The following is a 24,821-nucleotide window of genomic DNA, read 5'->3' on the forward strand; positions in this document are numbered from 1 at the left end:
ATGTTTATGCTAATAACTTTTGAACCATAAGGGCAAGAAACAAAATATTCCTCTGATTCCTTGGCTCATGATGGTTCGTTTGTACCCTATCACATAATTTTCCATCATAAAAATGTGTCCGCCATTTAGTATTTTACAAAAAAACATACTTTTTCGAACTCCTCCTGATCCAGATTATCTTCAGACAGTGCCAACCAAATATTATGAAATTCATGATGATTTTCGAATAACTCGCCAACAAACTTTACGTAGTGCTTGTGAAAATAGACTGTAGGCTGTATCTCTGCAGCGCTTTATCGTATTCTGACCAAACTTGAAACAAGCAATTATGACCTGAAGCTACATGCGTCATTTCGGTGCAGCATCACCTAGTGGTCTGGAGATACAAACAATTGTCATTTTGTAGTGAAATGCGGTATTTTTCGAACGCATGAACGTATTATTACGAAACTTAGTATGGGTCATCGGCACGATGCCCTGAAAAGTCTGAGAAGTTTTGGACCAGCACCACCTAGTGATGAAAAATATATTTTCATGCTTATAACTTTGGATGTGGTTGACTTATTTTCACAGGAGTCATCTCCTTCTAACAACTCCAAACATGCTATGTTTCGCCTTATGGTTTGTGCAATGTTGTTTGTAGGGTCGAAACCTTCGATCGAGACGAAACCATCACAGAAAATCTGTATCCTAGCGGGTTGACTGGAAGTTGTGGGCCAAATGTCAAAAATGTTATAGTTAGGGGCAAAAAAATGCGTGTGTGGGTCATTTTTTATATGCTCATAAATACAGATGTGTATAACTCCTAAAGGAAATGAGATATTTTCACAAAATTTGACACGCTTATGTATGGGGGCACTCTGAGGACACACAAACAAATTGGCAGGATTGTGTCACTTGGTGGCGCTATAATTGAACAAAACATGAAATTGCCATTAACTACAATATAGTATAATGATGTAAATTGCTATATTGAAGCAGAGAACATAGATAGCAACCTTACCAAACTTCCTGTCCGCCATTTTGATTTTCTTTAAAAACCTACTTTTTTTTAACTCCTCCTAAACCATTTGTCTGATTTTCACCAAAATTGAATTGTATCATCTTCAAACCATGGCAACAAAAAGTTATGGTTTTTGTGTCAATAGACAAAACGGTTTTCATATAGCGCAGCGACGAATCTGAGGCATGATGTCAAAATGACTGAGGCTGTATCTCTTCAATGCTTTGACATATTGACACCAAACTTTAAACGTGTCATTGTCACCTCACTCTGACCGCACCATTTGGTCACAGCACCATAAAGTGATAAGTGATAAACCATTAAATCATTATTATTTACTGTATTTAAAATGTTACAGCTATTTTGCCTAAGCTGATCTTAATAGGTCTCTAATGGCTCATTGTTGCAGTTGGTCATGTTGGCATTTCTTTTTGTCTTCTTTGCGCTTGGCCCCAATAATGACTGCTCGCAGCTATATTTTATTCCTGTGATCAAAGCTGAATTTATCGTCATTACTCCAGTCTTCAGTGTCACATGATCCTTCACAAATCATTCTCATTTGAGGATTTGATGCTCAACAAACATTTATGAAATCTGTTCTTATCTTTGAGGAAACCGTGATACATTTTATTTTTCACGATTCTTTGATGAATAGAAAGTTCAAATGATCAGCATTTATTAGAGATATAATATTTGTGACATTATAAATGTATTTACTCTCACTTTTGGTCAGTTTAATGTGTCAGTGATGAGTAAGAAATCTGGCTGACCCCAAACTTCTAATGTTCGATTGGTTGTGTATGTCACTGTATCGTCTTTAATGCAGTCGCACAATTCAACAATACACACTTGTGCTCATAATTACATACACACTGCGGAAAGAGGGATCAGTTTTATCCGTTTAGTGTCAGGTGAAGGTTTGAGCTCTTGTAGTTGTAATAGTGGCTCAGATGTGAGTGTGTTTGACTGCAGTGACACACGTGAGGTGTTACATAACAGAGAGAGAGAGAGAGATGGCGGTGGATGTGGGACAGTGATGGATGAGGCAGAAGACGGTCCAAAGGCCCAGGAGACGCTCCGACTGTACGAAAGAGAAAGAAACGCAAGTCACGCAGAAAAAGAGCGATAAAAGAATAATGCAGGATGACATTGTGAATGCAGAATGAAGTGCCTGCGTCCTTCAGGTGTTTGATTCCTCCACTGAGTTCTCCAGGATCCTTCTGAAACGTCACTAAACCCCTGCAGTAAAATCATCTCGGAACGCTAGTGTTTCTGTCTCTCCCGTCCATCTGAAATATCAGCACTTTATTACACTTATATGACCGTGAAGAACTGCCAGACTCGATTGACCCCGCGACCTCATCGCAGGACGTCCGCTGCATCCATCACATTCCAAAAACAGCTGCGTCTTCATCGATCTTCATCGATCCTGCGAGTGATGAAAGGCCTGCTCTCACTCAGGTCCTGCTCGTTGATTACGCAGTGTGTTTTGATCTCCGAGACCGGCGGTCCTCGAGCAGATCAGACGTGCATCCGGCGCTCCATTGATCGCTCCATCACTGCAGGAAAACAGCCGCGGTCTGATATCGATCATCATATCTAGTCCTGAGGTTTGAAAGGTTAATTCATCCAACATCATGTCATCATTTACACATGCAGACCTGTATGATTCTGTGGAACACTGAACATATATTGATACATTTTCATTGTAGATCTCATTTGTCCAGTGTTGTTTGGTTCCCAGCATTCTTCAAAATATCATATGAGGGATAATAAATAATGACAGAACGATCACTCGCACAAAATAATATCATTCTGTTCATAGTTATGAGCCTTTTTAATCGATCTTTTCCTTTTTTTAATACATGACATATAATACAGGAGTACGGCTGAGTGTGTGTGTGTGTGTGTGTGTGTGTGTGTTTCATCAGAAGCAGAACTTCATTTTCTACTAAAACAGCTCTCCAGTATGTTCATGTTTTCACTCTCGGACGTCAGAGCTCCACGGAGTGAACAGGCCAAATTAACCAGAAAAAGTTTTCACGTGAAAGAAGGCGGAGCCTCAGTGTTAATTTTCTGGAAAGTTCGCTTTGGCAAGCTGTGTCAAACTCCCAAAACGAACTCCAAATGACCTTCGTTTCGGCCTGATTATGTTCAAAATGACGTCACATCAGTTCGTTCTTTGATTTCACTTGAAATATATCAAGGCCTTAAACAATGGATGGACAGGATCTGCTGAAGGACGAGTCCTTTAACGCCCGAAGGAAGGAGCCCTTCCAAGAACTCCTCAACAGTGACAGCACAACTGAAAGAGACACTATCTAACACATCTAGTCCCATCAGAGAAGACACGGGGGAGCCTTCAAGGGAACCATCAAGATGCCATCAGGAGCCTTAAGAACATCAAGGCTGCTGGTCCAGATGGGATCCCAGCTGAGATCTTAAAGGAAGGTTGATTAGTGCTCCTGTGCCACATTTATGCTCCTCAAGGTCTGGGAGAAAAAGGAACTTCCCTCAGAGCTCAGGGATGCTCTAACAGTGACCATATTGAAGAAGGGGGGCAAGAGTGTGGAAATTACAGGGGTCCTTGCTCAAGTCAAACCGTCTGCTACCACTGTCTGAGGGAGTACTCCCAGAATCACAGTGTGGCTTCCACCCATCCAGAGGTACAGAAGACATGATATATAGCCTTTGTACATGGCCTTCATAGACCTGACAAAGGCTTTTGACATGGTAGACCGCCAGGCTGTGTGGAGCATACTATCAAGGTACGGCTGTCATGACAAGTATATCAGAATACTGAGCCTCCTACATGACGCATGTCAGTCACAGTGCTCAGCAACGAGTAACCGAGTCCGAGCTTTTCCCGGTGGAAATGGGGGTCTGACAGAGATGCATCATCGCACCCACCCTGTTTCCCATTTTCATTGCTGCCATACTCAATCATTCCATTCCAGAGCTGATGGCAGACTCTTCAACCTTAACAGGTTCAAGGCCAATAGCAAAGTCATCACAGCACACTCCGCAGAAGACCTTGAGAGCATCCTGAAAGCCTTTGCCAAGACATAGCCCTGGGCCTAACCTTAAACATCAAGAAGACCCAGGTCTCGACCCAACCAGCCAGCTTCCCAGCCCATCATAAAAGCTGACAACACCAGCTTTGAAAACGTGGACCACTTCCCCTACCTCGGCAGCCTTCTATCCTCAAAATATGACTCTGGGGTCAACCATTGTCTGAGTTGTGCCAGTGGAGCCTACACCAGACTCAGGAAGTCCAAAACCTAACAGCCCAAACAAAACTCCTGGTCTACAGAGCTGTTGTCCTCCCCACCTCGCTGTATGGAGCCAAGTCATGGACCACCTACAGAGAGCCTTGGAACAATACAGCCAAAGATCTCTATGGAAGACTACACCAGTGTTGGAGGAAGCCATCATGACCAGCATCACCACTATAATAATGCAGTACCAACTTCGATGGAGCGGTCATGTCATCCGCATGTCCAATACACGTCTCCCCAAACAGATCCTGTACTCCCAGCTAAAGGAAGGTCGGAGAGCCACTGGCGGGCAAAAGAAGCGTTACAAGGACGATATCAAGACCATTTTGAAGAACTTCCACATTACATCAAGCAACTGGGAACACACTGCACTGGACAGAACTCCGCCGTGCCACAGAGACAAAGCAACAGCTTCATAAAGAGAAAGACAGAAACGCTCAACGGCCACCACTCTCTCATTAAAGTATGCGGATCACAGATCGACCTCTCCAGCCATCTGAAGACCCACAAGTAGAGCCAATGGAGAGGACATACTCGTCTCGAGTGACCGCTGACGAATGGATGAGTGTGTGTGTGTGTGATCGACACTCTATTATTTAGCTTGGAATCCAGAGTTGTGTGAATAAAGTGTTGTTATTTTTTATTTAGACCTGCAATAACAGCAATTAAGCCTGTTAAAATCAAACACACACGTTCATCTGACAGCTGTCCCCAGTGTCTCTGATTAATCACACTCACTCACACACGCAGAATATTAACACACGATCAATACACTCTTCATTATCAGCTGGACTCATTATAATTCATCACCGGACGCTCAGCAAATCAAAGCACATCAGTCACAACAGTTCAGTGTGATGGGGCGGTGCGGTTGCTAGGCGTTTTCTTGTATGAAGATTTCTGTAGATGTGACTCTTCCATTAGTTCATCAAGATAGCTCAGACGGGGTACTGATCTGAACAATCCCAGCATGCACTGCAGCATGAATAAATGATGCAGATGACCGTTTGTTGTCACTCTCGGTTAGTACGGTGTGCTGATGATTATCCACAACATCTTTCATGTGCGTTCAGTGATGAAGTTCATGTTGTTATAGATCGGATTATTCGGTCCGTTCAGATCATGTCAGGCTTAGGAGGAAACATTCTGCACTGGGATTGAAAATATAAGGTTTAACTGGTCCTAGTATGAAATATGAATATGTGTGCATTAAACTAGAACGAGTAAGTTAATGTCAATTGACGAATGCAACATGAAGCATCAATAATTAATGCATGCAGTGATTCTAGCAGAGTTTAAGAGTGTCACGTCTCACCTGTCAACGAATGTGATGGAGTAGATTGTGTGTGTGTGTTGGTTGTGTACACAGGTGTGTGTGTGTGTGTGTGTGTGTGTGTGTGTTTGTGTTTGTGATGGAGTGAGAACGAGTTCAGCACAATAAAGTGCAGCAGCCGGGCCGTCTCCTGCATTCGTGTGCATCCCTGCGGCTCTCTCTCATTTCAGTCACGCTTCATATTCATGAGGAAAAGAAAATTAGATTGGAAGGATAGTGCGGAGAGAGACTCTCGACATGTCTTCTCTCCACTCCCGGCAGCCATTTTACAGTCTCTCTTTGTTTTTGCATGCGGCTCATTTTGACTCGACTCAAGCGGGTTTTTGTGACATCGCTGCGTGTAAACAGAAACGGAGACATGATGAAAGGAAGCTCTCGTTCTGCTTCTGTTTTCCTTCTCTAAAGCCATTCAGTGCCTTCCTTTCTCCTCCTCCTCCTCTTCGCTCGGTTTCCCATGAGGCTCTTGTATTTTCTCTGATGTTTTTCCTCTGATAATTAGTTGTTGCCAGATACTACAACCAGCAGCACGAGTCAGGAGCGGCTTTGGCCCGAGGGAATCGAGAGGAGGCGATTGAGTCTGGGCTCTGAATCAATTCTAAATCATTGCTTGTTTCTGAATCGGTGGCTTGTGACAAAGTTTCTCGGCCAGGCTGTAATTGTCGAGGTGTGGCTGATGAATGATGCTCGAGAGTCGCATGAGACGCTTCAGAAATCCTGATGCTTCGTTTTATTTCTGTCTTTTTAGGATAGTTGAGGGAGAATTATTAGCTCTTAATCCTGCTGACATTCTCGTTCGTTTCAGTTCTCATCTTGCCCTGATTTTCAAAATGACCAGATGTGTTAGACGGGTTAGTATTCACACCATGACTTGATTGCTTTCCTGTAGCTCAAACTCTAGAGAATAGGGCTATAGCAACGCCAGGAGCATGGGTTCGATCCCCAGTGAATGCATGAACTGATTATTTAACGTGTCAAGCAGTTAAATTTTTGTCTTAGTGTGTTGTTGATAGTTTTGTCAACATCATGTTTGAATTTAAATCATTTAACTATCATCATGGGGACTGCTGGAATGTTTTTGCAAAGGCGTTTTTCATTGGCGTGTGACTCACTGAAGAGTCTCGGGCTCTGATGAAGCTCCATTAGGCCTGTGTTCTCAGGTGCTGATTGGCACTTGATCTCAAACCTGCCGAGCCAGACGCTTGGAAAGTCTCTTGAACACAATGACTTATGAGCATCAACACTGCGGCTCTGATTAAAGCAGATGGAAGTGCGGCGTCGCCTCATTACATGAGCTGAGATGCAGTGACCTTCAGCACGCGCTCACACATTCACATTCACACACTGCTCATGGACTGGAGAGTAAGCGAGGGTTACTAACAGATGCTGATCTTCACCTGCTCGTGCTCAAACTCATTCAGCTGTTTGAAGGGGCTTAACATTCTGCCAGTGTTTCATGTAGAGCTGAGTGTTTGTGTCTCTGTCTGTTTCAGCTGGGACTACCTACATCTTCGGCCGTGGAGGAGCCCTCATCACGTACACGTGGCCCCCGAATGACCGGCCGAGCACGCGGGCAGACCGGCTGGCCGTGGGCTTCAGTACTCAGCTGAAGGAGGCCGTCCTGGTGCGGGTGGAGAGCGCCAAGGGTCTCGGAGACTATCTGGAGCTTCACATAGTAAGAATGATGCCTGGGGACTCATGGGGGCGGGGCTTATGGTGACTGTGTGTTTGAGGGCGGGGCTTATGGTGCCTGTGTATGTTTGAGGGCGGGGCTTACAGTGACTGTATGTTTGAGGGTCAAGCTTACAGTGACTGTATGTTTGAGGGCGGGGCTTATAGTGACTGTGTGTTTGAGGGCGGGGCTTATAGTGACTGTATGTTTGAGGGTCGAGCTTACAGTGACTGTGTGTTTGAGGGCGGGGCTTATAGTGACTGTGTGTTTGAGGGTGGGGCTTATAGTGACTGTATGTTTGAGGGTCGAGCTTACAGTGACTGTGTGTTTGAGGGCGGGGCTTATAGTGACTGTGTGTTTGAGGGCAGGGCTTACAGTGACTGTGTGTTTGAGGGCGGGCTTATAGTGACTGTATGTTTGAGGGTTGGGCTTAGAGTGACTGTATGTTTGAGGGTCGAGCTTACAGTGACTGTGTGTTTGAGGGCGGGGCTTATAGTGACTGTGTGTTTGAGGGCAGGGCTTACAGTGACTGTGTGTTTGAGGGCGGGCTTATAGTGACTGTATGTTTGAGGGTTGGGCTTAGAGTGACTGTATGTTTGAGGGTCGAGCTTACAGTGACTGTATGTTTGAGGGCGGGGCTTATAGTGACTGTATGTTTGAGGGTCGAGCTTACAGTGACTGTGTGTTTGAGGGCGGGCTTATAGTGACTGTATGTTTGAGGGTCGAGCTTACAGTGACTGTATATTTGAGGGCAGGGCTTATAGTGACTGTGTGTTTGAGGGCGGGGCTTAGAGTGACTGTATGTTTGAGGGTCGAGCTTACAGTGACTGTATGTTTGAGGGCGGGGCTTATGGTGACTGTATGTTTGAGGGCAGGGCTTACAGTGATTGTATGTTTGAGGGCAGGGCTTACAGTGATTGTATGTTTGAAGGCAGGGCTTATAGTGACTGTGTATGTTTGAGGGCGGGGCTTACAGTGACTGTGTTTGAGGGTCGAGCTCACAGTGACTGTGTGTTTGAGGGTCGAGCTTACAGTGATTGTATGTTTGAGGGCGGGGCTTACAGTGACTGTGTTTGAGGGTCGAGCTTACAGTGATTGTATGTTTGAGGGCAGGGCTTACAGTGACTGTGTATGTTTGAGGGCAGGGCTTACAGTGACTGTGTGTTTTATGGTGGGGCTTACAGTGACTGTATGTTTGAGGGCAGGGCTTACAGTGATTGTATGTTTGAGGGCGGGGCTTACAGTGACTATGTATGTTTGAGGGCAGGGCTTACAGTGATTGTATGTTTGAGGGCAGGGCTTACAGTGATTGTATGTTTGAGGGCAGGGCTTACAGTGACTATGTATGTTTGAGGGCAGGGCTTACAGTGATTGTATGTTTGAGGGCGGGGCTTACAGTGACTATGTATGTTTGAGGGCAGGGCTTACAGTGATTGTATGTTTGAGGGCAGGGCTTACAGTGATTGTATGTTTGAGGGCAGGGCTTACAGTGATTGTATGTTTGAGGGCAGGGCTTACAGTGATTGTATATTTGAGGGCAGGGCTTACAGTGATTGTATGTTTGAGGGCAGGGCTTACAGTGATTGTATGTTTGAGGGCAGGGCTTACAGTGACTATGTATGTTTGAGGGTGGGGCTTACAGTGATTGTATGTTTGAGGGCAGGGCTTACAGTGATTGTATGTTTGAGGGCAGGGCTTACAGTGATTGTATGTTTGAGGGCAGGGCTTATAGTGACTGTGTGTGTTTGAGGGCAGGGCTTACAGTGACTATGTTTGAGGGCAGGGCTTACAGTGATTGTATGTTTGAGGGCAGGGCTTACAGTGATTGTATGTTTGAGGGCAGGGCTTACAGTGACTGTGTATGTTTGAGGGCAGGGCTTACAGTGACTGTGTATGTTTGAGGGCAGGGCTTACAGTGACTGTGTGTTTTATGGTGGGGCTTACAGTGACTGTGTATGTTTGAGGGCAGGGCTTACAGTGACTGTGTATGTTTGAGGGCAGGGCTTACAGTGACTGTGTATGTTTGAGGGCAGGGCTTACAGTGACTGTATGTTTGAGGGTCGAGCTTACAGTGATTGTATGTTTGAGGGCAGGGCTTACAGTGACTGTATGTTTGAGGGCGGGCTTACAGTGATTGTATGTTTGAGGGCAGGGCTTACAGTGATTGTATGTTTGAGGGTAGGGCTTACAGTGATTGTATGTTTGAGGGCAGGGCTTACAGTGACTGTGTATGTTTGAGGGCAGGGCTTACAGTGACTGTATGTTTGAGGGCAGGGCTTACAGTGACTGTGTATGTTTGAGGGCAGGGCTTATAGTGACTGTGTATGTTTGAGGGCAGGGCTTACAGTGACTATGTTTGAGGGCGGGGCTTACAGTGATTGTATGTTTGAGGGCAGGGCTTACAGTGATTGTATGTTTGAGGGCAGGGCTTACAGTGACTGTGTGTTTGAGGGCAGGGCTTACAGTGATTGTATGTTTGAGGGCAGGGCTTACAGTGACTGTGTATGTTTGAGGGCAGGGCTTATAGTGACTGTGTATGTTTGAGGGCAGGGCTTACAGTGACTATGTTTGAGGGCGGGGCTTACAGTGATTGTATGTTTGAGGGCAGGGCTTACAGTGATTGTATGTTTGAGGGCAGGGCTTACAGTGACTGTGTGTTTGAGGGCAGGGCTTACAGTGATTGTATGTTTGAGGGCGGGGCTTACAGTGATTGTATGTTTGAGGGCAGGGCTTACAGTGATTGTATGTTTGAGGGCGGGGCTTACAGTGATTGTATGTTTGAGGGCGGGGCTTACAGTGATTGTATGTTTGAGGGCAGGGCTTATAGTGACTGTGTATGTTTGAGGGCGGGGCTTACAGTGACTGTGTATGTTTGAGGGCAGGGCTTACAGTGACTGTATGTTTGAGGGCGGGGCTTACAGTGATTGTATGTTTGAGGGCAGGGCTTACAGTGATTGTATGTTTGAGGGCGGGGCTTACAGTGATTGTATGTTTGAGGGCGGGGCTTACAGTGATTGTATGTTTGAGGGCAGGGCTTATAGTGACTGTGTATGTTTGAGGGCGGGGCTTACAGTGACTGTGTATGTTTGAGGGCAGGGCTTACAGTGACTGTATGTTTGAGGGCGGGGCTTACAGTGATTGTATGTTTGAGGGCAGGGCTTACAGTGATTGTATGTTTGAGGGCGGGGCTTACAGTGATTGTATGTTTGAGGGCAGGGCTTACAGTGATTGTATGTTTGAGGGCAGGGCTTACAGTGATTGTATGTTTGAGGGCAGGGCTTACAGTGACTGTATGTTTGAGGGCAGGGCTTGCAGTCTATGCATCTATCTATCTGTCCATCCATCCGTCAGTCTGTCTATCTCAGAGACACTGATCATTTGTTCATCTGGATCTGTGTGTCTGTCTCACTTCATTAGTCCAGACTTCGTTAGATGGGCTGTTTGTCATCTGGATCTCTCTGGAGCTTCAATGTGTTCCTCAAATTCTCACCACAAATCTAAAGCCTGACACACACTCTTTCTCTCTGAGATCAATTACTATCCCGTTTTCTCAGTCTCTCCAGTATTTGTCTCTCAGTGTGTGATGAAGGACAGATGGAGGGTTTTAGGCTGTTGTTGCTATTGACCCTTTAACGTCCGTCTTTCCCTCTTTTAACCATCACTGCTTTCTCACCACATACCTGTGTGTTTATGTGTATTGTGGGTGTGATAAAGACCTTGGGTTGTGAGGTGTGTGTTCTCCTCCTCTGATAAAGCCTCTGTGGTGTGTGTGTGTGTGTGTGTGTGTGTGTGTGTGTGTGTGTGTGTGTGTGTGTGTGTGTGTGTGTGTGTGTGTGTGTGTGTGTGTGTGTGTGTGTGTGTGTGTGTCGGCAGTACGGTGTTTGTGAAGGTGTGCGGTGATTAATCTGTGTGTTGGTGTCTGGAGGGGACGGCAATTAATTTTACCCTGCGTGGGAGGAAACTCTTTCAGCCCTCAAGACACACACACTCACTCTCATACACACACACATAGCTTCTGTTTTCTCCAGTTCTTCAGTTTCAGAAACGAGGGCATCATTATAAAGAATAAAAGTTGTACTCCTGTGTACTAAGAGTGACCAGAAGCCTCAATTCAATAAACTGATCCAAATAGAAAATATGTTTTTATGACCCCACTGGCTGATATTTATTCTTGTTTAAAGCACTCATTTTCTCAGAAAACAAGACTTCATATCTTCAGTCATTTCTCTTCTCCAGTAAATGTGTCTTGATTTATGAATGTTTAGATATTTGTGCTGGAAAACAAGAGCGAAACACTGAGGTAGAGCATTGTTTGCAGTGCTATCTGGTGGTGTTCTTCTTTATTTGTGTGATCAGTACTTCATTCGGTTGTCAATGTGGGTCGGTTGGTGTCTCTAGGACCCGTCGGACGGGTGATGAAGAACCCGCGCTGCTCGTCCTGGGTGGGCCGCTCGCTGCAGATGCGCTCCATTAATCTCAGAGTGACACTTCTGTGCTGTAGGTCACTTACTAGTGAGCATCTGGGCATCTCTGCCATCTTTCTTAAGTCAATTAGAAGGGAAGCATACTGTGTGTCTGTCTGAATGTAGGATGAGCAACTTCAGAAGTATAAAGCCCATTCATTTTCTCCATAGGGAAACTGAAATGTAATGATAACTTATAAACCTTTATAGGCAGACCTACTGTCTTTAATCCCAATGGGAATGGAAATGAATGGGGAAATCACTTCCAGAACCAATGTTGCTCAAAAAAAAAGTGTCCGCTCTCTGTTAGCGTGTAACTGACAGTGACATTGTCATATTTGCATATGAGTTGTGATTGTTCTTCTTGCTTTCATCTGTTCAAGCATCTGTAGCTGCTGTTTGTTCGTTCTCTCCAGCACCGTGTGTAATCTGACTGATTGAATTAACCAACTGGACAAATGACGTGACGCCAAATGTAGCATTTCATGACAAAATGCATTTAGACTTTAAAGAAGTGTTTCACCCAAGAATGAAAGGTTTGTCATAATATACTCACTAAAGCCTTTTTTAGCACAAGTTATGAGGAAAGATAGATAGATAGATAGATAGAGAGAGAGAGAGAGAGAGAGAGAGAGAGATGGATAGATAGATAGATAGATAGATAGATAGATAGATAGATAGATAGATAGATAGATAGATAGATAGATAGATAGATAGATAGATAGATAGATAGATAGATAGATGGATGGATGGATGGATGGATGGATGGATGGATGGATGGATGGATGGATGGATGGATGGATGGATGGATGGATGGATGGATGGATGGATGGATGGATGGATGGATGGATGGATGGATGGATAGATAGATAGATAGATAGATAGATAGATAGATAGATAGATAGATAGATAGATGATAGATAGATAGATAGATAGATAGATAGATAGATAGATAGATAGATAGATAGATAGATAGATAGATAGATAGATATATAGATGATAGATAGATATAGATAGAGAGAGAGAGAGAGAGAGAGAGAGAGAGAGAGATAGATAGATGATAGATAGATAGATAGATAGATAGATAGATAGATAGATAGATAGATAGATAGATAGATAGATAGATAGATAGATAGATAGATAGATAGATAGATAGATAGATAGATAGATAGATAGATAGATAGATAGATAGATAGATAGATAGGTAGGTAGGTAGATAGATAGATAGATAGATAGATAGATAGATAGATAGATAGATAGATAGATAGATAGATAGATAGATAGATAGATAGATAGATAGATAGATAGATAGATAGATAGATAGATAGATAGATAGATAGATAGATAGATAGATAGATAGATAGATAGGGGATTGTCAGACAGAGAAGTGTGATTGGTCACTCAGAGAACACGTCTCCACTGCTCTAGAGTCCAGTGGTGGCGCACTTTACCCCACTGCATCCCACGCTTTGCATTGCAATTGGTGATGTAAGTCAGTCATGGAAACCCATTCCATGAAGCTCTACACACTGTTCTTGAGCTCATCTGAAGGCCACAGAAGTTTGGAGGTCTTGACTCTGCAGAAAGTTAGCCACTTCTGTGACCCTATCTATCCATCCATCCATCCATCCATCCATCCATCCATACACCCACCCACCCACCCATCCATCCATTCCAGCGGAAAAATCTGTAATGTTTTTTTGTCCATCCTCTTTTATTGAGCTCCTCACTCACACACACACACACACACAATTTCTTTATTCTCCCAGAAGGCATTTCTTCTACGCCTCTCAGTCTTTCATGGTTTATCAAGCGGCTCAATAAGACACAAATATTATTCTTGGTGAAAGCGATTGCGAGTCCAAAGGCTCGATGATTAAAGATTGGATTGAGTACTGAGATGCTTCTGTATGACCGTCGTGATTACAGTAGAGCAGATAAACGAGAGAGAGAGAGAGAGAGAGAGAGAGAGAGAGAGAGAGAGAGAGAGAGAGACGGATGTCATCACTGATTATCACTTTTTAAAATACAATGAACTTTATTTCAACTTACATTAAACTGATTAATAAAAAAAAATGAAAATTGCTTAACTTAGGGGAGAGCAGGGTTTGATGTAACACATGTTTTAACCCTTTCCACACATGCCAGGATGACCAAACTTCGTGTATTTACTAGTTGCCATGTCAACATTATTAAGAGAAAAAATAGTGCCAACATTTTAAAATCTTTGGAAGATATCACTGAACATTTATTTAACCATGAGCCCCTATTAGAAATATGCCATTATATTCTATACTTTTATGAATTCTTTTGAGAAACCATAAGAAAAGGGTGAATAATGATTGAGAGTCAATGTTCAGGAATTATTCATTATTATTATTGTTTTGAACTATGCTGTATAGCTGTATTTAGCTATGTGTTTGTTGTCAAACTCAAATTTTTTAAATATTTTTAGTGATTAAAAAATGCCATTATTTTATTTAAAAAAGTTAATAATTGTATTTTGTTCACAAAATATTTTAGTTTGTCTTGTATTTTTTTTGATTATATCAGTTAACATTTTCAGCTGTTATTTGGTCATGTTATAATGTACTCCACCTATGGGGCATGTTGTCACATGTCACTTCCATTCTTTCGGGGGAAATCAAGAAAAAAGTACACACTGTATTAATGAAACAAAACCACATAATTGTACTAGACATGTGGGAAATTAATGTGGGGAAAAATAAATACTCTGAACCCCAAGTGGATTTACACAAACTGAGCATTAGGTTGTGCCCCGCTCTCCCCTATTTTGATGTAAAAACATATGTTGTCATAACTTATTGATCATATAAAAATTTTTACAGTGAAAACACGTCCCTCTTTACCTTCATTCATGATCCTTTATTTGATTCATTAATTTATTTATTTATTTAGAAATAATTAGATAATCAACTCACTTTAAATCATGAGCAAGCAAGCAATTTTATTTATATAGCTCATTTTTACACATCCAAGCAAACACTACTTATTCAAATGCTAAAGAAAATGAATACGTTTTTAAATAAGATTTTAAAATGGCAATTGAAGGAGCTGACCTCACATGGAGTAGGAGACTATTCCAGAGTTTCGTACCCACCACGGAATCTCCTCTCATTTTAAAATTACAGCGAGGGACTTTTAAAAACCGTTGGTCTGAGGACCATGAGAAGATCGCTAATGTATTGAGGAGCAAGGCTTGAAATTGCCAAACAGGAGAATTTTAAAATCTATCCAGAATATAACAGGAAGCCAATGTAAGGATTGCAGTACAGGGGTAATATGGTCTCTCTTTCTCACTCCTGTTAGTGTTAAAACAACTAGTTTGTTTTGTTTGAAACGTTTGAATCAGACTTGTTTGTTCAGCTCATCCCACAGATGCTCGACTGGATTGAGATCTGGGGAATTTGAAGGCCAAGTCAAAGCCTCAAACTCGTTGTTGTGCTCCTCAAACCATTCCTGAAGCATTTGTGACAGGGGTCAGCATGGGCACCCTGACGGGTCAGCGGCTGTGCCGCCCCATACGCAACAAACTGAGATGCTCTGTGTATTCTGAGCCCTTTCTATCAGAACCAGCATTAAGTTCTTGAGCAGTTCGAGCTCCAGTAGCTCGTCTGTTTGATCGGACCACACAGGCCAGCCTTCACATTTTTGAATAGCGCTTTTCACAGTACATATTTTTTCAAAGCATGTATATGTTATAATATGATATATGATTTGATCAATATTACCATATTCATGTACGATGGTACTTCATAGAATATTGGAATAATCATATTGAATAAAAATCAATGAATATTGTGATATATCATGGTTAATATCACATGAAGTTGTGTATCTGTTGTATTCTGCTCATGATCAACAGTTCCTTTGGTTAATTGAAAACGAGTCGTCTGTTAATGAATCATCATCCGTTCTGTGCATGAATTGTGAGAAGATGTCTGAGAGAGAAGCTGTTTAGTGATTCCGGGAAGAGCCTGAGGGATCGTGGGAGTGTTTGTGCGGGTCGGCTCGGGACCGCCAGAGATTTTAATGATGTTTTCGACGCTGCAGTCGCCCTGTTTTTGAAGACTGTCCCTGGTGCTTCGGTCCGTGTTGACTATTGTTTGCAGGAACATTAGAACAACAATTAAAAGGGAATCAGTGCATGTAGGAAGTGTCGTCTGTGAGAACATGAGGGGGAAGAAACGGACGCTGATCCTCAGAAACATCACCAGCTCATTCAAAATATGAATAAAATTTGTTTAATATATGAAATAATATTGGTTATAGGTCAGATACTGTATAGGCTAGAGACATGTGAGTTTTAGTGTTATTTTACTGATGGCAGGTTGAGAAACGCTAGTCTGTATTATCTAATTTCTTCTAGATCATGGTACAAAGCAAAAGTGTTAAAATAACACTCCTCAGAGTTTATTTGAGTCCACACTCGAGTATTAAAGTAACACTGAAGCAGAGTTAAAGTGAATGAGATAATTAAGTGATTAATTAAGTGATAATTTACCATTAGTGTTGAACACCTGCTGTTAACAAGCAGAATCACTGAAGGAAAGATTCCCTGTTCAGGTTACCATGGAGATCAGTGTTTGTTGTGGTTTAAATTAAAGCTGTTTGAGGGCTGAGAGCGGCTGGTTACTGCAGGTTTAGTCCTTGTTAAGCGTGAGACTGAAGGGAAGGTCACTGTTCTCTGCGACTTTGTCGTTATCAGACTGAAGAAGGTCAAAAGCGGAAGCTTCCGTCACTCGAACGCTCGATTACACACAGACCAGACGGATGAAACACAGACTTCCTCAGCTGGACAGCTCAAGGGAGTTCACTTCAGATCTTACACTGGCCATCAAACATTACTCAGATTTTTTAAATGTTTTTGAAAGAAAAACTAGTTGTGCAAAACGTTTGAACATGAAACATTTTATTGTGCAAACGAACAGCATTTATTTGAAATAGAATCTTTTGTAACATCTGATGAGGCATTATTTTTCTTGAGCATCAAATCATGAAAATGATCAGTGAAGGGTCATGTGACACTGAAGACTGGAGTAATGATGATTTGATCACATGAATAAATGACACTTTACTATATATTCACATAGAGAACAGCTGATCTACACTGGAGAAATATTTCACTGTTTATTTATGATTAAATAAATGATCAGAAGAGACTCTTTCAGAAACATTAAAAAAAATCATAATTATTCCAAACTTTTGACCGCCAGTGTACAGTATATCAACCAAATCAAACATAATTCCCAGTGGTTTCTGAATCTCCAGCTGTGTGTCTGAGTCTCTGCAGAACAAACGGCTTGAAGAGTGTGAGACAGGGCGAGTGGGTTTGGACTGATCGGAGCCCAATTACTACTGATGTTACAGCAGTGAAACTGTCAGCCATCTTGGATCTCAGAGCTTCTCCCTCACTGTCACTGAGCGAATCAAATGAACTGCTTTAATTGGCTGCTGTGAGCAAAGATGAGCTTTACTCCGAGACTTTAGAGTCTTTACCGCCGTATGAGAAACACTTCATTATGATCCTGTCACACACACACACACTCTCTCTCTCTCTCACACACACACAAACACACACACAATCACTCTCTCTCACACACACACACACACACACACACACACACACACACACAGAGAGAAACACTCTCACATATTTTATTTTATTTTTAAGGATTGAGGAATGAAAAATGCAAAATAACAGCCTTTATTTGAAATATAATCTTTTGTAACACCATAAATATCTTCACTGATGAAACATTATTTTCAACATTGATAATAATCATAAATGTTTCTTGAGCAGCAAATCAGCAGTGAAAGAGAATCCACTTTAATGCATGTTAGTCTGCTTTATCAGTGCAGAAATGTTTTCTGAAAACACCTGCAGTTGCTGAAAAGAAGTAACTTAACAAAAGTCAAGAGGCCTAGAGCCCAACTAAAGCAAACACTGATCTCCATAATGGTGACTTCACACTTTATGATGTTCAATTAAACATCAACATCAACATCTAAACCTCTGTTAATCTCAATAAGAGCTTCTGTAGACGTCTGACAGAAATAACATCAGTCTGGTCAGTAATGTGTGAAGCTGCTGATGCTGTGTGTGGAGCTGTTTGTTCCTCTGCTGAGATCTTCAGACTTAAAGTTTTTTGTAGTTGTAGTTTGTGTTCTTATTTCTCCTTCAGTGCGTGTTCACAGCAGGTGTTTGAAACAGTGAGAGAATGTTTCAGTTGCATTGGTGTATTTGAAAAAAAGAGCAAAAGAGTACAATTGAATTAGAGTAAAAGTGTGAAAGAGTAAAGTTTTACACCCAATCGACATCAAAAATGCATAAAACAATGAAAATATGTATCACTGAGATGAAATGTCTGATGCTGAAGTGCTCTTACTCTCCATTAGCAATAAACTCACATCCGATGATTAAAAGCGAGTAGTTGACGACCGCTAACATTTCCTGTGTGATTGTTTCATTACATAACCGTAATAATGTAGCATGCTTAATTTAATTTGAATTTAAGATTAATTTTAAATTAAAATATGTTGGTAAATGTATTAGAATATAAAATAAAGTCAGGCTAAAACTTGTGCAAGCTATTTTTTTATTGCTGCTAAGAACATACAAAGCCAGGGGTAAAAGACCAAAATAATATTATCATTGACCCAATCTGGGAAAAACAAAGATTTATTTGTATAGAGGATATCATAATTATTCCAAATAAAATAACGATAAGGACTAAAATTATGTTTATAAATTAGGTGCTAGGCCAAAAGAAAAATGTCATAATTTAAGGGGCAGTTTAGTGATGTTGTAATTACATAAACATAAGAAAAGGAGACCTCCACCTTAGAGAAAACAAGACTGGGAAGAACTTTCCAAAATTAAATGGGGTTTGTTAATGACTGTTATAACCAATTTATCTTGAAAGTATTATTTAGGGAAATACAATCTAGAATGCTTAGACCACCACATTCATATGTGTTAATAACCACAGACTTTTTTTTTAACTCAATGCCTCCACAGAAAGTCAAATAGCATTCTGTCAATGTCTGCACATACAGATTTATCCTCGTATAAAGAGAGAGCAGGGTAACCATGAACTGAATGTTCTTTTAGCTTTCCCAACAACTGGGTCAAAGTTCAGTCTGCATCTGACTTTATCATCCTTACATATGGATATATGTATCTGTGATTCATCTTTTAAAAACAGGGTAGTGTCGTCAGCTAGCTGACTAATCAGTATATGTTTGTTGGCAATAGTAACTGTGCAGTCATAAGAAATAAATAAGGAGAAACCCTGAGGAACTCCTCTGGACGATTGAAATCTTGGCGTCTTAATTGTAAAAACTCTAGTAATCTGTACTATTCACATACTATGCCTTTTTTACTCAGAAAACCCAAGTTCTGATTAATTGATTGGTTTGAGTGCCAGTTTTTGAGGCGAGCCAATTCTTAATAGTCTTTTCCCTCATTTCCTCCACTTCTACAGTTTTCTTTCTGTTTGTATTCACTCATTTCCCAAAGTCATCTTGAATGCTGATTTTTTTCAATACAACTGAAACATTAGAGAGAACATCACATAAACTGACTTCATAAACTGATGTTGATTTCCCTGACATGTTTTGTTAAGTCGACATTATGGAGATCAGTGTTCCTTTTGGTCAGGCTCTTGAACTTCATTTATATTATTATAATTATTTTCCTATTGATGCAGCGATGCAACACGAAATCACAGTTATTTGATTTGAAAAGAAGGGAAGATATCTAACATAACTATATTTCTTGTCAAATTATGAAAAAACTGCTAACACTGTCATAATCACCTTGTGAAACTTTTAATTGTGTTGATATAATCCCTCTATATTTGTGACAATATCTTGTAATTGATCATGCTTGAGTCACACACACTTCAACATTCAGCATCAAAACACAACAATGGCAACAATTACATTTGATCTAAAGTAAATGATCAAGTACTCTCAGTTCTTGTTTAGTTACTAGAGCTCTAGTGTAAGTGAACTATACTAACTAAGCTTTTGTCAGCACAACACACTATTCCTATTTCACTTGTTTTTAAGGCAATCGGTTTGCATGCTTTTTTAAAGTAAGTCTAACTAATTCGATTTACAGCGAGTGAAGCAGTGATTGGCCTATTAGTATGAATGAATGACGTGGCAGTTTAGTCTTCCCGATAGAACCTACGCTGACGCTCACATTTCTTTTATAACTGTGACACATAAACCTTATAAAACCATCTTTGCTGCATAAGATGGTCAGTCTTTCAGAAACAAAGATTGTGTAGTTCACGTTGCATATTAAAATCAAATTATCAAATTATTGTCCTATCTAATTATATATATATGAATTCGAATAAAATATCTGTTTATTGAGTTACTAAATGAAAAATGAGTTCAGGTGTTCAGTCCCTTCATGGCCACAGGTGTATAACTCCAGCTCTAGGCCTGCAGACGCTTCTACACACATTAGTGAGAGAATGGGCCGCTCTCAGGAGTGTGTGTGTGTGTGTGTGTGTGTGTGTGTGTTTGCTTCTACACACATTAGTGAGAGAATGAGCCGCTCTCAGGAGTGTGTGTGTGTGTGTGTGTGTGTGTGTGTGTGTGTGTTTGCTTCTACACACATTAGTGAGAGAATGGGCCACTCTCAGGAGTGTGTGTGTGTGTGTGTGTGTGTGTGTGTGTGTTTGCTTCTACACACATTAGTGAGAGAATGGGCCGCTCTCAGGAGTGTGTGTGTGTGTGTGTGTTTGCTTCTACACACATTAGTGAGAGAATGGGCCACTCTCAGGAGTGTGTGTGTGTGTGTGTGTGTGTGTGTGTGTGTGTGTGTTTGCTTCTACACACATTAGTGAGAGAATGGGCCGCTCTCAGGAGTGTGTGTGTGTGTGTTTGCTTCTACACACATTAGTGATAGAATGGGCCGCTCTCAGGAGTGTGTGTGTGTGTGTGTGTGTGTGTGTGTGTGTGTGTGTTTGCTTCTACACACATTAGTGAGAGAATGGGCCGCTCTCAGGTGTGTGTGTGTGTGTGTGTGTGTGTGTGTGTGTGTGTGTGTGTGTTTGCTTCTACACACATTAGTGAGAGAATGGGGCGCTCTCAGGAGTGTGTGTGTGTGTGTGTGTGTGTGTGTGTGTGTGTGTGTTTGCTTCTACACACATTAGTGATAGAATGGGCCGCTCTCAGGAGTGTGTGTGTGTGTGTGTGTGTGTGTGTGTGTGTGTTGGCTTCTACACACATTAGTGAGAGAATGGGCCGCTCTCAGGAGCTCAGAGAACTCAAGCGTGGGGCCGTGATCGGTGGACACCTGTGCAATAAGACCAAATATTACACTAAATATTCCACGCTCAACTGTTAGTGGGATTAGAACAAAGTGGAAGCCATTGGGAACAACAACAACTCAGCCACAAAGTGAAATCACAGAGTGGGGTCAGCGAATGCTGAGGGTTGTTTTTCAGGGGTTAGTTCCAGTGAAAGGAACTCTTAATGCGTCACCAAGACATTTTGGACAATTTCATGCTCCCAACTTTGTGGGATCAGTTTGGGGACGGCCCCTTCCTGTCCCAGCATGACTGCTCCAGTGCTCAAAGCGTCTCCATAAAGACATGGATGAGGAGTTTGGTGTGGAGGAACTGGAATCCTGACCTCAACCTGATAGAACAGCTTTGGGATGAATTAGAGCGGAGACTGAGAGCCAGGCCTTCTCGTCCAACATCACTAATGAAGAATCCCCATAAACACACTCCTAAACCTTGAGGAAAGAAGAGCAGAAGAGCTGAAGCTGTTAGAGCTGACTCCATATTAAACCCTACAGATGAAGAATGGGATGGCATTAAAGCTCATGAGCAGGTGAAGGCAGGCAGCACAACACTTCTGGCGATATAGTGTATGAGTTGTTCTTCAGAAAGCTCATATGGAGACGCATCTGAAGGGAAGGTTTCACACCAGTTCATTCTTCATTCAGTCTGAAGTGTGTCTTTATTCTGAACAGTCTCAGTGTGTTTGTAAAGATACACACGTGTCTCACACTGACGTCTGTCTGTCTCCGCCGCTCTCCTCTCTGTGCTGGCAGATCAATCTCTGCAGTTCATTATAATCTAATTAAAGTCGTCTATCATTAGCTTACAGCACTCAGAACATTAATTAAAATAAATCATCAGACGGAGAGAAATACAAAGTTCTTCATCAGAATCAAGTGCAAGCGCAAGAGACGCTGACATTCAGAAGCTTTTATAGTTTTGTTGAATTCGTATTTATTTTTGTGTTTCAAAAGTGGAGTAATTTTGTTGTGTTTTTGTCATTTTTATTAGTTATTGTTTTGTTTTTCAATATCAGCTTTGGAAGCTAGATGAGGTAAAATAAGTTTACGCTTTCATGTTTTATTTCATTACAAGTAACAAACGTGTTATTTTAGGGTTTGCATTTTAACCCTGACGCATGAAAGTGTGTGTTGAGCCGAAATCTCTGGTAGGGTTTGTTCTGGTCTGTACTCATTATAATCAACTCATTTACATAGTTAAATAAACCTGTGTGTGTGTGTGTGTGTGTGTGTGTGTGTGTGTGTGTGTGTGTGTGTGTGTGTGTGTGTGTGTGTGTGTGTGTGTGTGTGTGTGTGTGTGTGTGTGTGTGTGTGTGTGTGTGTGTGTGTGTGTGTGTGAACAGACTGTGATTTATCCGTGTTTACACAGATACAACAGGCTGAACAGAAGGACAAATAAAGGACACACACACTCTAACACACACACAGCGTCGGTTCAGTGCAGTGATTGACATGATGAGTGGGCGTGGCTGTATCAGGTCAGAGGTCAGGCTGCTTTCCTCGCTCCATCAGTATTCACAGAGTTTGCAGAGTGTGTGTTAACTAACATTTATAAAACATCTGCTGCAGTGTGTGTATCATTTCTCAAACGCTCACACACACACACTCCATCTGTGCGCAAGAGGAAAGAGATGCTGCTGACAGACAGAGAGAGAGAGAGAATACTGGAATTTTCCAGAATATAACTCACTTTTTTATCATCTGCTGCGAAGAAGTGCTGCAAAATTTGTTGATTATGAAACGTTGATTCAGCTATAAAGCATTTGTCGAGGAGTGACGGGAACGAGAATATCTACACCGACGAGCCAAACATGAGCAGTCACAGGCGGATATCGTTGATCATCTCCTAACCACACTGTCACACGAGAGACATGTTTACCGCTCTGTTTAATTCAGTTTTCTTAGTCCATTTTATTCCTCTCACCATCTCAAGTGTGTATATGTCTTTAAGTAATGAGTCACATGACAGGAAGTAGAAAATGCATCTATAAAGAGAGCAGCATGACAAACAAACAGACAACCACTAACAGTCATTAAATAGTACTTTCTGGATTTTCCAACCTGTGGACTCACCTTTTCAGACACAACTGCAAACCTTTAGATGATCTCTTTTCTTGGATTGTGTATATACACTGGGACCTATCAGCACACTAGGATGCTTGGACTGTTTTAGGGTATGGTACATTGGAGTTTTCCTGGTTTTACTGTGTTGTTTTAAAGTCTCAGGTGAACAATGTAAACACACCATAATCTTATCTCTATTTTATCTCTCATTCTTTTAACACCTAAAAATCTCACACAGTAAAATCTGTTCCAATTTTAAATATTGTAGCCCAACCAATTTGGCTGAACGTTACACACTTATTACCAGCTTCACTTATTAATAACCAGACTGACTTTATTTCTCTCAGACGTCTACAGAAGCTCTATTTGAGGATTAACAGAGGTTTAGATATTTTATTGAAAATGTTTGGTCATCATTATGGAGATCAGTGTTTGCTTTAGTTGGGAAGTTTGACTCTCAGTTTTTATCTGAGTGTATGGTGTTTGTAACAGTGTTGACCAAAATACATCATATGTTTCTAAAGAAGCCAGAAACAAAGATGATCAGGTGATATAAAGAAGGACATTTCACTTCAAATTCAATCTTATCACTGACCAAAAGTGATTATTTGGTATTAATAGATTTTATTTGCCAACTATACTTTACTTTGTAACTGATCAGACATTCTGAGTTTTGATTTTTAAATACATTATGTAGAAAGAAATAAAAGATTTTTCCCATAATGTATTTTAAAATCAGAATGTCTGATCTGTGATAAGAAAGTATTGGTGAATATAATCTATAAAGCACTTTTGGTCAGGGATGAGTGGATTATTCTACTTTAGGCTGAACACTATTTCAGCTAATCATATTTTCTCTTGCTTTTTTGCCATAACAAACACAGTAACAGCAGCCAGAAAAAAACTAATGTTAAAAATTCAAGGGTCTAGAGCCCAAATAAAACAAACACTGATCTCCATAACGGTGATCGTTATCGTTATTATGTCCAATAAAACATCAATATCAACATCTAAACCTCTGTTAATCTCAATAAGAGCTTCTGTAGACGTCTGACAGAAATAAAGTCAGTCTGGTTAGTAATGTGTGAAGCTGCTGATGCTGTTTGTGGAGCTGTTTGTAGAGATCTTCAGATTTAATGTGCTGGCATGCATTTGACGAACGCTGGATTTAGACGACACCCCGGCTTTAATATTCAAACAAAATATGACGTCTAGATTAGTTGGACTCCAACGTCTTCCTGAAGTCACGGTGACGTACTGTGTTTACTGGGAACACTTCAGCAAACAATCAGTTCTCAGCACGTCAGATGCAGGAATGAAGATCTGAGTGCCGAGCAGACGACTGGCTCAGAGAGTCTGTGTTTCTCCTGAATTTACCAACCGTGTCCGAGGAGGAACAAACCAGAGACCGGCGACAGGGCGTTGGACGCCCAAGGCTCATCGATGCACGAGGGCGATGAAGGCTATCCCGTCCGGTCCGAGCAAACAGAAGGTCTACTGAGGCACACACAACTTTAATGATGCTTATAGGGTCTGTCGTTTCACTGATGTAATTGACTAAAGTGATATTCAGAGCAGGAGAAGAGACTGGCCCTCAAAAGACACTTTGATCTGCTTCTCGCTGCGGTTGCTTTAGTCTTCTCTCAGTGAGAGTTTGAA

General features: G+C 41.5%; 1 protein-coding gene across 1 annotated transcript in view; it reads left to right on the forward strand.

The window, feature by feature from the left end:
* nrxn2b (neurexin 2b) overlaps positions 1-24,821 on the forward strand; it is a gene marked incomplete at its 3' end in the record, with an annotated part of 382,238 nt that overhangs the window by 332,612 nt on the left and 24,805 nt on the right. The window contains exon 17 of the mRNA XM_079804614.1: positions 7,105-7,286. Within this exon, the coding sequence (XP_079660740.1) occupies positions 7,105-7,286 (182 nt within the window). The remainder of the gene's footprint in view (positions 1-7,104; positions 7,287-24,821) is intronic.

Source organism: Gobio gobio, assembly GCF_949357685.1.
Source record: "Gobio gobio genome assembly, chromosome: 2".
Taxonomy (NCBI): Eukaryota; Metazoa; Chordata; class Actinopteri; order Cypriniformes; family Gobionidae; genus Gobio; species Gobio gobio.